The following is a 15604-nucleotide window of genomic DNA, read 5'->3' on the forward strand; positions in this document are numbered from 1 at the left end:
TTATACTGCCTAAACTGAACCAAAGACTTAAGTGCAAAGTTCAAATAAATCTAACAAAACAAGTCATGTAACCTGACTGAGTACATCAGATTGCCGTACTTATTACCAGACAAACCGCACTTTAGAGAAAGATAAGGCATCGACTAAGCAATTCAGGGACGCATGCAACAATAAATGGCATCATAAAGCTCACGAGTCACTGATAAGACAACAGAGCTACAGAATGTGAACGAGCTTCAAAATTAAACTGCATTACTGTGTTGTTCATGGAAGCCATGACAATATGACATCAGAGCCATTGGAACCATTGTAAACCAGTCCATGTTATAAAAAAGATGTTCTGAAGAAAAGAAAATAACAAAATTCTATCATTAAGCTTGACTGTTTATAGATAGGGAAAGAGACCACAGATAATGCCTAATGGCATACAAGGAGGCGATCATATCACATTTACAACACGGGAGGTGATGGTATAAAACCACAGAAAAGTATGTTATCAGTTTCAGACTCCTTAGGACAAAAAGGAATAGCACCATATGATCCTTGCAGGTTGACATTAGCAACGACCTGCAATAAGATGTGATTCAAATGGTAATGAGTGGTAATTGCTGCAAAGTACAAGCAGTTGGCCTGTTGCTAAAAATGCTAAAAATTAAGGGCCTGTGAGTTTACAATTAGGCTATAAAGACCCGTTGATAAAGACATGAGAATTTACAACGATGTTTACTAGTTGGGGGAAAGGCCCAGGCCCGCAAAGGAGCCCATGTAACCGAACCACCCATGTAACTAAGCAGCCCATGTAAAGGCCCAAGGGCCCCTTATAATATTTGTATCCCATCAAGGGTTGGAGAGGAAGTTTCGCCTCTCCCCCTCACATATATAAAGGACCCAAGGGGTTAAGAGGAAGAGAGATCTCTCTCTCCTCCCACATGCACCATCCATCTTTTTATTCGGATATAGAACCCCTCGGCCAAGCTGGAAATAGTTCCAACAGTTGGCGCCGTCCGTGGGGACCGGGTTCTAAAGAGTGAGGAGGTCTTCGGATCAAACAGATTTCGTTCCGCGCTTCTGTGCCTTCATTGGGGAACAACCCTTCGTCAGGCCCTTCGTCGGGCCTTCGTCGAAGAAACACCCTTCGTCAGGGAACAACCCTTCATCGGGCCTTCGTCAGGCCTTCGTCGGGGAACAACCCTTCGTCAGGCCCTTGGTTGAGCCTTTGTCGAAGAAACACCCTTCATCGAGCCTTCGTCGGGGAACAACCCTTCGTCAGGCCCTTCGTCGGGCCTTCGTCGAAGAAACAACCCTTCGACGGGCCTTTGTCGGGAAACAACCCTTCGACGGGCCTTCGTCAGGCCCTTTGTCGGGCCTTCGTCGAAGGAACACCCTTCGTCAAGGAACAACACTTCGTCAGGCCTTCGTCGAGGGAACAACCCTTCGTCACGCCTTCGTCGAGAAAAGGGACCCTTCGTCGGGCCTTCGTCGAAGAATAACCCTCAATCGGGCCTTCGTCGGATGACACCCTTCGTCAGGCATTCGGAGCGGCACTCATCACCGCTCTCTCAGCTCGCAAGCTATATACCCTGCACATTCCCTTTGCAAAAAAAAAGGCGAGGGTTTCAAACTCAGTACCTGTAGGCTGCTCATAACATCATAGCACCTATCGAACCACTAGACCTTCGTTCCGTTGTTGATGAGATTTGGCAGCTTTACAAATCTATTTTATAGGTGTGCCACCGGAGGAAGGCTTCCGCCCAAGTGGGCCTTCGGACCAAACAAGCTTCGCTGGGGCTTCCCCGAACGCGGGCCTTGCCCCGCGCCAGACCAAGCATTTGTGAACCACGCACGGGCTTCGTCTGGCTGGCCTTCGGAATGCAACACCAGCAGGCCTTCGGCAGGCGAAGGCTCAGTTGGTCTTTGGGCTGGCGAAGGTACAGCTTCTGCTGTAAAGGCCCATACAACCTTCAGCGGGCGAAGGCCCAGCCGGGCTTCGGTTGCCGAGGCCGCGGGCCACCTGTCACGACTGGCATAGCCTTGGCTTGTCGCGCTGAGCATTCGCGCGCTCTACTGCACTTTCCCTTCGCGTGCGAGCCTTCGACAACACGTACTTCGCCTTCGCCCGCAAGCCTTTCGGACATGCACGTGCCTGGGACTCTGGGCACGCAGGCTTTGTCACTGCCCTCGTGCCTGTGCCATCGGACATTCGCCGGCTTCTTCCCCGCACCCGCGCCTCGAACGTTTGAGCTTTCGACCACGCGGGCCTTGCCCCGCGCCTGCTTTCGGACGCGCGGACCTCATTCGCGTACGTGGTCGTTCGGACAGGCCTTCGCTATGATGACGACCCTTCGGAGTCGTGAGGACGACCTGGACCTGGAGCAAGCACGTCGGTAGTACGATCGATGGTTCATAAAAGACAGGGACTTTCGGTTAAGGCACTCTCCGTTCGCAAAATTCATATCCTTGCACGTTCTCTATCTTGCGAAGTATTACTCATTTGGCAAGAGTGCCACTAGCGATAACTCCTTTCTTTATCACTGTATAATCCATGTGCTAATTGTCGGAAAGCTAGTTTGCTGTTAGAAAGCTTATTTGTGTACCCTTCTGATGTATTCGATACAAAGAGTCATGCATTAGAGTCCACTGTTTCACTAACATCTGCAGGCAGAAGCGGCTGTGCGGGAAGAGCCAAAGGTTGACATATCCCTTCGGCGAGCAGGAGGCTGGTACGTTCCGAAGCCGCGGTTAGGACTTTGTCGTGACCTTTCTGCGTGAAGCTTCGTCAGGAAACCTTCGCCGAGTGGGCCTTCGTCGAGCTACGTCAGCTTTCGGTCGGACGGGCGGATTTCATCCGCTCACTCCACCTGAAAGTGACCCACTTTCGCAGCAGGGACTTCGGGCTTCGTTGATTGCAGACTCCGCCGAGTTGTTGCTTCTCAAGCCCAGCTTCGGATTCGGACAGCAGACACACGCCTTCATCAACATTCACACGCCTTCGCGCCGTGCGTTGAGTCTCCACGCATTAGCGCTGTGCGCCATGGGCCTTTGTCTGGTCCCCGCGCTGGGTCTTCAGACAGGAAGACTGGCGGCCCTCGCACGTTGTACCTCCACACCGCGTCGCCCTTCGGAGCCACACTCGCCGTAGCCTGGTCAACCTCTTCAATCTCGAACTCTCCGACAACAACCTCACCGGCGAAATACCCAAAGAGATTGTCAAGCTCACCAAACTCCAGCAGCTCGAGTTGTACAACAACTCCCTCCGCGGTGAGCTCCCTGCGGGGTACGGCAGGATCACCAAGCTACAGTACTTCGATGTGTCCATGAACTCACTCACCGGCAGCCTCTCCGAGCTCCGGTCCCCCACGCAGCTCGTGTCGCTACAGCTGTTCTTCAACGGCTTCACCGGTGAAGTGCCCCCGGAGTTCGGCGAATTCACTGTTCACGTCGGCCTTCGCTGCACTTCGTCAACATGTGTGTCCCTTCGCCGCGCCTCGTTACCACGCTTCAAACAGCGATGGCCTTCGCTCACGGACCTTCGAGCCTCCAACGGTGTTGGCCTTCGCGCATGCAGGCCAAGATCTCCAATTCGCTAGTGTTATCTGCACGATGGGCCCTTGGGCGGACAGACGGGCCTCGCGCCGGGCAGAGGTCTTCGGCCAGTCGGCGCACGGTCCAAGCAGGACACACGGCTGGGCCTTCGGGCCGAGCGCAGGCGCGCGGAGGCCTACCGCAACATGGGCTTTCGGACCGCGGGAAAAATGGTCCGTGAGCAGGAGGCTTCGCACCTGGCAAGGGGGCTTTCGGACCGCGTGTGTGGCCCTTCAGCAGGCAGGCTTCGCAGGCCCCCCCCCCTCCGGATCGGACTGCGCCGCGCACTTGTACATTTGCGCCCGCGGACGAGGTAAAAAAGTCCCCGTTTATTTCAAGCAAAATATCTGGCGTCAGACGGGCTCGAGCTCGAGACATCGTTTTGCTACGCTTTAGCGCACTGCATCAAGACAGCGAGCTCACGTCCCTTGCATTCCACGGAGTATACATGCGTGCTAAAGAGTTGGTTTACGCATGTGTGCACCGCATCTACACACTAAAGTAATCACCATTTACATGTGTTCCAAAGCCTCTATTTTTATATGTGCATAGCATCATTACTTGAGAATGCATATGCTTCGCACGTTTTGCATTGCATGAGTGCATCGAGATATTTATTCTCCGCACATGTTTAGTTTTTTGAACGCTCGCATAACATATGCATCGAAGCGTTTATCCTTCGCATAGTTGCCAAAGCCCTCTTTACACTTGCATTATTTATTTGCATCGAAGTATCTATTCTATACAGATACAGGAATCTCACCCCTCGCGAAAGGGATTATTTATTCTATTCAATATTTACTTTTATTTTGTACGTCGAAGCATTTGTTCTTCGCATTTGCAGGTTTTTAACCCTTCGATCGAGGGAATAATTATTCCTCTTACATGTTTTTAACCTTCGCATATGCAGGCTCTTATTGCTTATATATACAGGAATTTTTAATCTTCACAGGATGGGGCTTAACCCTCATACCGAAGGATTTATCCTTCGCCGCTACATTTATTCTTATACCGAAGCATTTACTCTTCGATTTATACTTTTCTTGCATTAATTTGATACATGCAAAAAAAGACGAGGGCTAAGAGTGCCTGCCCCCGCACCAAAGGCAAAAGAGTCCTTCGGGAAACAAAAGACGGGGGCTAAGAGTGCCTACCCCTGCACCAAAGGCAAAAGAGTCCTTCGGGAAACAAAAGACGGGGACTAAAAGTGCCTGCCCCCGCACCAAAGGCAAAAGAGTCCTTCGAGGAGAAAATGTAAGACGAAGTGATGGTTGCCCTCATTAAGAGGCAACGCTCCTTCGCGGCATTGAAAAATTGTAAGACGAAGTGACGGTTGACCTCAATAAGAGGCAACGCGCCTTCGCGGTAATGAAAATTTGTAAAATGATTTTGCACCTAAATTGTAGGTTAATACCCTTCGGGTAAGGCAATAAATGCATCGAAGGGTTTGTACTTACCTTTCGAGCAATAAGCAGGCTTCAACCCCTCGCATACAAACGTGTACGTGCCGAAGCGCCTAACTTTACCATACGCCCATTATGTTACCGCGCGAAGCATACATGAATGCCGAAGCACTAACCCATGTGTACTTGTTACATAAATGCGTCGAAAATGTTTATTCTCATCATATGCAGGTTCTAAAGCTTCGCTTGAGGGAATAATTATTCCTCATACAAATTTTTAACCTTCGCATTAGGAGGCTCTTGTTGCTCATATGCAGAAATTTTTTAATCTTTGCAGGATGAGGCTTATCCCTCATGTACCGAAGGTTTTACCCTTCGCTGCTATATTTATCATTGTACTAAAGCATGTGCTCTTCGCTTGTACTTTTCCTCTCAAGAGGTACCTTTCGCCAGGGTGTGAGATTTTAGATGAGGCAGTTACATTTGTAAACCCTATTAATATATGATATTACCCCCACCAAAGCGTGTACATTTGTGGAATCCGTGCGCGATTCATCGTCAAAGTGATGCAGGCTTTCGATGGAAGGACGCACACCAATCGACGAAGGAAGGCAAGCCGAAGCCTCGCCAAAGGAGTCGAGGTACGGAATGTCTAAATGTATCGGACATTGTACCCTTCGACTTTACACGGGTGTAAAACCGCGACAAAAAATCATCCTTCGGATTACATCAATGCATTTAATTATTTTGTTTTTAATATGCACATAACGAATATACATGGATTATAATGTGTACTTCGTCTCTAGAAAGGGGTGCGAAGCACCTATTGCCCTGCAGGATAGGAAGTCGGAGTGACGCTGGACCTTAGTTAAAGGCAGCGCACCAGTCGACTTAAAAGGTGGGCGAAGGGCCAACAACCAGGATGCTGCTCAACTTCAGGGTGCATCGCCGACCACCTTCGATGGCAGTGCCCATTACTTCGCCTGCGTTGGCACCTTTGACATCGATTCGTCGTCACCTTCGGCATCGTCAACAACTCAAATAGAGTCGCCCACACCGTCGATTTCGACAACGTCGACGTGACTCTGGATGGAGTCCGTGACAACTTCGCCTCCGTCGACTTTGCTCCTCTTCTACGATGACAGAGGGGCTTCAACCGCGACCACCTCCTCTTCGTCGACTTTGACGTCGACCGGAGGGCCTTCGACGATTACGTCTCCGTCGACTCCAACTACGTCGACCTGAGGGGCTACGACCACGACGTCTGCGCCTCCTTGGACTCCGACTACGTTGACCAGAGGTTCTTCGACTGTGTCAGTTACGACTACGTCGACTCCGGCCGCGACGATTACGTATCCGTCAACTTCGGCTACGCCGGCCAGAGGGGCTACGGGGGTACCCGGGTTAAAATCCCGTCCTGAGTCCCAAGAGTTTGGCCGGCGAACGTGAGCAGACACGAGAACATCATTCACTTCGGCAAGCTACGACAGCAGCCTTCGACCTCCGAGCAACGGCAGCAGCCTTTGACTTCAGCACCTCTGCTTCGTCGGCTACCTCAAGGCTGCGCTTGCCAAAGGTTCGGCCATAGGCTTCGCCAAGATCCTCTTCGCCGAGCATGTACCTTCGACTTCGGCCATGGAGGGAAAAGCACCTTCGCCAAGCGTCGAAGACACCTTCGCCTGGCAGAATGAAGCGTAGTTATAAGAATGTGTCTAGCTCAGTAGTCATGTAAAGAAAAGCCAAAGTCATGTATGCGCTCTTTTCGCTATGCCCTTTTTTCCCATGGGGTTTTTGGGATGGAGTTTTTAGTGAGGTGTACATGTCGACGACAAACCTGGGCCCTTCCATAGTTGTAGCTATTCGCCCTGTTGTCCCATCAGAGCTTACAGCTGAGGGGCTACTGTTGGGGGAAAGGCCCAGGCCCACAAAGGAGCCCATGTAACCGAGCCACCCATGTAACTAAGCAGCCCATGTAAAGGCCCAAGGGCCCCCTTGTAATATTTGTATCCCACCAAAGGTTGGAGAGGAAATTTCACCTCTTCCCCCCACATATATAAAGGACCCAAGGGGTTAAGAGGAAGAGAGATCTCTCTCTCCTCCCACATGCACCATCCATCTCTTTATTCGGATATAGAACCCCTCGGCCAAGCTGGAAATAGTTCCAACACTAGTATCTCATAAAAATTCTTACACTTCGTCCAAAGCAACTGCAAAAACATGTTATGGTGGAGTTCAGGTAGGGATAGCCAGTCGGCTAGCCAAGTTTCTTGTCCATTACGTTTAGGAAAGTATAAGTTAGGTTAGCTATATGATCAGGTTACTTTCTATCCATCAGATATTCTTGTTAGGAATCCTCCATTTAATGGAGTTTTCATCAATAAAGGCAAGGAGAAATCACAAGCAACTCTTCCCCTTCTACCTCTCTCTCTCACGCCTAGGGCACAACCCTCATAGCCGTGCCACTGCTCCTAGTTAAAGGCGAGACCAAGTCCTGTTATAATCCTTGTATCATAACATGGGATGACTACTGTAGAGATGGAGGCCACATGGCACGGTTTGAGTGGGAAGAGACTTTAGGAGAAGGAGAAGGCTTGGTAGATTCATTCTCATTGATCTGCAATGGAAGGATGACATTCCGTGCCTTATGTGGAGCTGCCCCTAACAAATCAATCTAAACCTTTCAACTAACTATCCTTATGATGACTAGATAACAACCATCTAATGCACCAAATCCCGAGCTACAGTGTCACGGGAGCTATTCACGAGCACAGATAGTATTCCTGCACATAACAGGACCCCAAACACCCATCGGACATTCCTATTTCCTTCGCTCACAAACCCTAGATCATAACATGAGAAGATATAAACTAACATGTGATATCTGATTGAGCAATAAAGGTGCCACTGCTCATGTCTTACTAGCTACAAAAACAATACATCTTGTAAATCTCGAGAATCGGAGCACAAACTGCTTCCACAACTAATTCAAATTTTCCTTAAGATTTCTATTTTAAATATCAGGATTCCAAAGAAAAGTCTTTCTCTAGCAGGCAGAGCAAGATATAATTTGTACAATGACAAGCCCCCAGAAAAAAATGATGGAGCAATAACTTCGTGTAAATGAAGCAATATAAAGGACGAGTTTTGACTACATACATAAACCATGTAGCAACTAGACCGCTGAAATACACTAGTATAAACAATTTGTTCAAGTACAACATCGATGCATTCTTTGTTAAATGATACAGCAGGAGTAAAAATAGTCTGAGAAACAATTACCTCATATATATTTCTGACCACCAGGATTTGATTGTTTTTGTATCTGCTTAAGAAGGGTTGCTGCCAACTGCAATGTTGCTTGAAGGCGCTTTTGAGGGTCTCCAACAAGTTCTTCTTGGGCGGATAGTTGCTGGCTAGGCTGCTGGCCAGAAGGAACTAAAGGTTGCACAGCAGGAGCACTTGATGTGTGCTGGTGAAAGGGCGGAGGACCTTCAGGAAGTGGAGGAACAAACGATCCCAAAGGCATGGAAGAATGAGCTGGACTCACAGAAGCATGCATGGGTGGTATAGGAAAAGTGGAGTTAGAAAGTATAGGGGCACTGGCTGCAAGCGTAATGGGTGAATTTGGTGGTAGTAAGCCTTGTATTGGTGGTGCATGGACCTGTAATTGTGGCACAGATGATGGAACATATGGCAGAGAGTTCTGAACAAGTATGGAACTCGAGCTGCCAGGCATCATCATAGCATGTCCATGTGAATTGGAATTCTGTATGAATCCGGATTGTTTGTTTGAACAGTCTACAGGGAAACCAATTTCTTTTCCAGGTTGGTTTTGTTGTGCAAGAAGGGTGGCCAGTTGTGCAAGTTGATCCGGTGGCAGTGATACTGGGATAGGAGGTTGATCAGGTCTAGCAACCTGCTGGGATTTGGGTTCCACAGGAGGCCAGGACATAATGTTTGATGCTTCACCTGGTGCATACCCATGTGTCGTCCCTTTTGGCTCCATTGTCCTGTTATTTAATGCGTGTGAGATTGCACTCTGAGCCAAAGAACTGAAATTACCAGAACCTGGACTTGGATCATTACTATTATTAGGCCATCCTGAGGGAAACATGTTCGAGAGTTGCTGGTGTTTGTCTTGTGCTATACCCATGCGGTGGTCAGCTGGTGGCCTTTCTTGCGGTAATTGAGAGCCAACATATGGAGGAGCACCCTCTGGCTTGTAAGGCAGAATAAAATCTGGAGTATAGCTTCCAGCTGATGAGTGGAGATAATCTGGACCATGTGGGAATGCCCTGATATCTGATGGATTGAGTCTTCTCGGTGCATCCAGATCTTCATGAATGTGTACATCAGTTTTCGAATAACTTGCAGAGGATGGGGGAATTTTCTCTGATGATTTGCGATTTGGTGAGCTATAATCTGGATTTGACTGCTGAAACTTCAGAATGACTCCAGATATGCTGACTTTGCCTGGCACCCTCAGTACTTGCTCAGAGAAATCTGAAGGTGGAACAAGAAACAAGGTGCTCCTCTCTCCAAGTTTACAAACTGCTGCACGCTGCTTATCACCAAGGTAATTCATGAAATCATTATAAGCTGCCATGTGCACATCATTTTCCGGAACAAAAAATACCACCCAGCTGCCAGCAGCTTGATAGTAGTGCTTAGCAAGCATCTCTAGACTTGTCCTAGCAGTGCAATTCAGAAACTCAGGCCTGAAAAGTACAGAATCAATAGAGTGAATATCAACATTCTAATGGTTGAACTAGTGATGCTCAGATGTAGAATCATGTGAATACGATGAATAGATATCCCAGTGATCTCATTATGTGCATACCAAAGCATGCAGTCTAGGCACTAATGGCTCCATTCAAAAAACTAGGTCTTAAGTGCAATGCACTATCTGAAGTCTAAGAGATCTGCTGTGTCGTGTCACTTATGAAGGAAATCACAAATGCTTGCTGAGATAATGAAAATTCCCTGCTGTAGATGTTGTGTTGTAAACTGTAGCTCAGAGAGAACATGGAAATTATAGGAAAAATAAGAATCCAAACTTACAGCATGAAGTTAAGGACCTTGCCAACAGGGAAGCATCTAGCTTGGCAGATTAGTGTACCTCCCTTTGCTATTGTACCATTCCATTTCCATTCTCCCTTTAGAGCAGGCTCATGATGTTCAGGAGTCGATCTACCCATTTCTCCTGAATTCCTAGCAAAACTGTCTTGAACACACCATGGTTTATGTTTATCTACAAGTGGAGTTATATTCCTTAAGGGATCAATGTGATGTCTACCATGCATAGGAGTAAATTGATAAGTTCTAGTGTGTAAATCATCTTCCGGCAGATCATGGAGGGGCCTCCTTGGGTAGTCAGGGAAAACTTTTCCACGATCAAATTCTGAGAAAGGGTATTCAGGAAGTTCAGTATCATGGACTTGACCACCCCTCAGCTTCTTTGAAAATGGATATGAATTATCTTCAACATCCCAAGAATCTTCCAATGGTAAGGGTCTCCGAGGTTTATCAAAAGGAATGTTGTGCCATGGTGCATCACTCCTAAAAGTAGGACTGCGTCTAAGTTGCTCATAAAATTCCTCAGGCATCCTTTTTTCTGGACCTGGCTCCCGTATTCTAAAAGGTGAAACAAGGCCAAGCTCTACTCTAGGTTCCTGTTGAAAATAGTTATCCCTGTTGAAGCCCGCATCATCTGCATCTCTCGATAATCTATTGGGGCCAAAATGTGGTGATGACATGAGGAAATCTCTTGGAGGGCTATCAAAAGGCCTAGCCCTAGGAAAGGCTTCAAAATCTTGGTCTCTGAAGATAGGACGAGCACTAGATTGGGGGGAATATGGAGCAACAAAGGATCGTTTCCCAGATTCTGCTACAGCACCTTCATTCCGAGAAAAGCATATGCTTACTCGTGGATTATTGAAAAGCTTTCCCTGAAGTGCCTCTTTTGCCCTGCAGGCTGCTGCAATACTAGTGTACTGGACAAATGCATATGCACGGCCTGAGAATGTTGTTATCCTGAGAATCTCCCCAAAAGGCGAAAAGGCTTCCCACAGAGTTGCCTCGTCTGCCTTTAAACCAGGAGGAAACCCTATCCATAACACCTCACTAGGTTCTGTAGACCTATTTCTTTTAGTTTTATCTATTGTTGTTTCAGGACTTGGTTTCCGTTTTCTTCCATGTTCAATAGAATGTTGTTCATCAGCATATTGTGTATATCTGTCATCCTTTGAGATACCCGAAGCCTTATCCTGTAAATTCAAATACTTCAGGTAACTAGGTACCACTAAATGTGTGCAACAGTGTAAAAGCAAAACTAATTAGAGATCCAGATATGCGATATTAAAGAATAGTAGGCAAAATTAAATTGTAAATTGTTCAGTCCAGATCATAGATAATGAACTTAAACAACACAGAAAAAGCAGCCAGGTAGACCTTCATGGCAGTGAAGCCAACTCAATTGGCTTCAAAAGTAATGCGAAATAAATTCTTAGCTCCACACAGCTAGGTAATGAGGCTCTCCTAGAGCACAACACAAATTTCTCAAGTTGTGAGCCTACAAAAACATGATGAGGAAGAAAGCTACAATCCAATAATCCCACAAGTACTCCGACCAACACTATGTAATGATTTCCTATATGAGAAAAATAGTAGCAAAGAACAAAGAATATCTAGCATCTTGGACCAAAAGGTAGTATTTTTGGCTCACATGACCCTTCTGTAACAGCATAAGCAACAAATTCAAGGTCCAATACTCTAATTGGCAAACGAGTTAGCCATTGAAGTCACTAGCAACACACATTAGATTCAAGCTTGTGAGCAGCACAGTGTTCACGCTGAAAAAGAGAAACTCCAGCGGTCTCAGCTTGAGGGTTTCAAGACAACAGTTCAGCAAAACGATCAGCTTGACTAGACAAACAGTGAACAATCTGAGAGGAAATAACACATTTCCAGTTTCATGTCATTCCATAACGAGCCAAATAAGCACAAAGCGAACACATTAATTATATTAAACAGCATGGCCAAATAAGCACCTGCAATTGCAAGTACAGTACAACATGACAGAGCCCAAACACCTAAACAATCTTCCTGAATAATGCTTAATTCTCAGAAATTTGCAGGCACTTGTCACAGTCCAAATTCTTGGGATACTTTTATTCAAATTAAGCTTACAAAAGCCTCACCCTTGTATCGGATCTTGTTATATACAGCTAAAGAATACATACACCAATACTTCTAGAAGTTGCCATGTCTGTGTCTGAAGTTCTGGACATGTTTTGGATGCTGACAGGGAACGGATATGTCTGGTGGTGTAACTGTGTAATGGGTCATTTAAAAGAATAATGAAATCCAATACACAATGATATGGCTGCAGGCCATGGAAACCAGTTAAATTTATCAATTTCCAGTCTGATTTTACTTAATTTTATTGACTTAGGTTAGGCTCAAAATAGGGTGTTGCAAAATAGTTGTATAAGTTGTGCTTTACTCTTAAGATTATGTATCAACTATCTTTTCCCTTTTGGGATTATATGTATCAATATATACGTAGCAATATAGCTGTATCAGTAGTTTAGGGAAATGTTTTATTGCCCTATCAGTTTCTGTCAATGTATAATGTGTGCTGTGTAGGCTAAAGGGCAGGCTATAAACTTAGTTGCATCTTTCCTCTGTTAGAATCCCTATTATAACTAACCTTAAGGAATGGGAACAGGAGATATGCTCTGCTTAGCAGAAAATTACTGCACCTACCCATAATTTTTCTACTTCTTAATGGTGTTTCAATGTTTTCTACTTGTGCTCATTAATTTGTAGGCATTAAAATGACACAGGAGCAATTAAAAAACTTTCCTGTATTCTTATTCGAAGATAACAAATCAATCCATCAATAGTTCTTAGTTCCTTTAAGGAGTTAAACGGGTCGGAAGAGCTGGATTGGTGTAGTTTTAGAACGTGTCCATGTATGTATTTGTAGAAAGTTCAATTTTGCCGAGCTTCGTAATAGCATGACTGAGTTGCCACGTCATGAAGTACGTGAGTTTAGTAACATCAGTTATATCAGCAATCAATCAGGTCATCAGGCTACCATACAAATATGGCAATGTTTCTCCCTGCAAAAAATAATAATAATAATATGGCAATGTTTCTATTAACCAAAATATTATGTAGACCATGGTACTTCAATCAGTCGTCCACTTTTTGTGATTATACAGCCAAACTAGCTGATTATAAGGCGTACCGGTCCATTATAAGGAAACCGTGAGGCAGAAGGGAAACTATTTACACTTATCCAGCCAATTTCTAGAACACGGCTGGATCCATGACTAATCAATGATGTAAATGCCTGTTCACACATGATGCTTAGGATCAACGATCTTTCTTCATGAATCGAGAGACTTCTGTTGTTCCCTAATGTTTTCTATACGCTAGTATAGATATAATCCCAGATAATTTCTTGTTTGTGGGCATGAGAGAGCAGGTGTAGTTAGCAGTAGCAAACAAGTTGCAAATTAGATATAAGGCTTTAGAGGTAAAAGAAAAAAATACATAAGTATGATGCTTCAGCCTTTTAAACATTACTTTAAAACCATTATATAACCATTAAACATACAGGTAGTTGCCCATCTGTACAGAAAGAAACCACAAGGTTACACTGTAAACTATAAGAAAAGGTTATAAAGCAGTTCTTAATGTGTGCCTGCAGTAAGATAGATAAACTGTGCCTGTGTGGAGTGTGCCAGAGGTCACAGCAATGTAGTTTTTATATCCACTCCATATTTGACCTAGTTAAACACAGTAGTGCTTTTTCAATAATAGGATTTCAGTTCCATGAAACTTATTTTCAAGCTGCACATTATGTATTTGCCATGGTTCATATCGCAAAAAAAGAGGTCTGAGAAAGCTTCATAGTGTTGCCAAGCATTGAGAAAGAGTATTGAGTGCTAAGGAAATTTAATGCGACATGTCAATGATATATTGATATTGACAAATTGCAATTGTTGCAAGCCCTCTCTGATGCTTCATAATCAACGCACATTCTCTTACTTTTGCCCAAACAAAATGTCCAGGTAGTTTTCATATGCATACAAATTCCCGTGATTTATCTTACAGCATCAGGAGATGTACTACATAAGGAACATCTGAATACATGATCATCAATGGAAAAGGAGATTTCGCATGCCACGAGGACACACTGCATCGGATCTTCTAAGACTAAGCATGCATTGCATCCTATCTTCTAAGAACTGTCTTTTGGAGGTTTGTTCAGAGTTATGTCCTAAATGGAAGCTAATAGTACTCAATGCCCGATATATTCTCACTGAACTATTGACTTCAAACAAGTAACATATTCATCACAATCAACCAGATAAACTTTTTAGAGTTGCTGGCTCCCAGTAGGATGGCCAGGGGAACCACATTATAATCCTAATTGTGTTCATCTGAGATGTTATCTCTTGCCCTGCACAAGACATTTGACTATTAAGGGTTGCTGATGCATAGACACCGCAGGTGCGAATTATATGGCTTCAGTGAAACTTGTCCCCTATGGTCCTGTCTAATCAAATCCTACATTGGTAGGAAAGAACTTGCTGTTCATGCACATAATGCGGATGAACCTGTTTCGGACTGATTTGAACCTGTGGAAAAGCTGTGAACCCTAAATTTAATTACTGGCACTCAGCTTGTCCTAAGATAAGAGAAGCACACTATGCAGTGATACTTTCGAGGCAAAGCAAATGCATATGAACAGAAGATCTTCAACACTAACCCCCTTGGAAAATTCGATCCTAACGGGTGCCCCGCCGAGCCGGACCCCCTGCAGCTCCCGCACCGCCGCGACGGCGTCCTCCTCCCGCAGGAAGCTCACGAACGCGAAGCTCCGGCACGGGTCGCGGGCGATGGATTCCACCTCGCCGCACCTGAGGAACAGCTCCGACAGGTCGGACGCCGTGACGCCGGGCGCCAGGCCGCCCATCCACAGGTGCCGCGACGGCGGCGCCACCCCCCAACCCGACGCCCGCCGCGGCGGAGGGACCTCATCGCGGTCGCCGAAACGAGCCCGCGGCTCGTCGCCCCGTACGCCGCCGAACCTCCCCAGTCCGCCGTGGCCGCGGCGGCCCCTCGCCATCTGCAAGAGCCGATCGGGATTGGTCAGGGCAGCCGCATTTCCGACAGGCGCAGCATCGACAGCGCGAGCATGAGAGAGGGGGGCAGGGGGACGGGGCGTACCATTCGCATGTGGCGGAGGCGGAGCGCCGGAGCCGGTGATTGGGAGGTTAGGGTTTGCGGTTCCTTTCTTTTTCGGTGGGAAGGATGAGGAAGTCGAGAGGGTTTTCTCGATTTTTTTTAATAATACCAGTTCAATGCACTTGCCTTGCGCACCGGGAAAAAAAAATTACAGCAAATTATATAGTAGACTGGGTATTCTCGTTCTTGCCATAAGTAGTGCCTGACGTGTATCTCCTTGCACGGGAGCCCAAATGCGAGTTCGTGTGGTGACAGCTCAGGTGACGAGGGAGGACACGGTGTTGGTGGCATTGGTATTGTGACACCATACGCGGACACAGTGCACGTCTAATTTGCATGGTGGATATGGTGTATGG

General features: G+C 46.3%; 1 protein-coding gene across 1 annotated transcript; it reads right to left on the minus strand.

Annotated features, from left to right (window-relative positions):
• Nucleotides 1–232: 232 nt before the first annotated feature.
• Nucleotides 233–15389, minus strand: LOC133896660 (uncharacterized). The gene is made up of 5 exons (XM_062337259.1): nt 15231–15389; nt 14770–15129; nt 10047–11251; nt 8265–9703; nt 233–567 (listed from the first exon to the last, which is right to left on the minus strand). The coding sequence occupies exons 1-4, from the start codon at nt 15237–15239 to the stop codon at nt 8266–8268; spliced, it is 3012 nt and encodes a 1003-aa protein (XP_062193243.1). The 5' UTR covers nt 15240–15389; the 3' UTR covers nt 233–567; nt 8265.
• Between the last annotated feature and the right edge of the window lie 215 nt (nt 15390–15604).

This window comes from Phragmites australis, chromosome 17, assembly GCF_958298935.1.
Source record: "Phragmites australis chromosome 17, lpPhrAust1.1, whole genome shotgun sequence".
Classification (NCBI taxonomy): Eukaryota; Viridiplantae; Streptophyta; class Magnoliopsida; order Poales; family Poaceae; genus Phragmites; species Phragmites australis.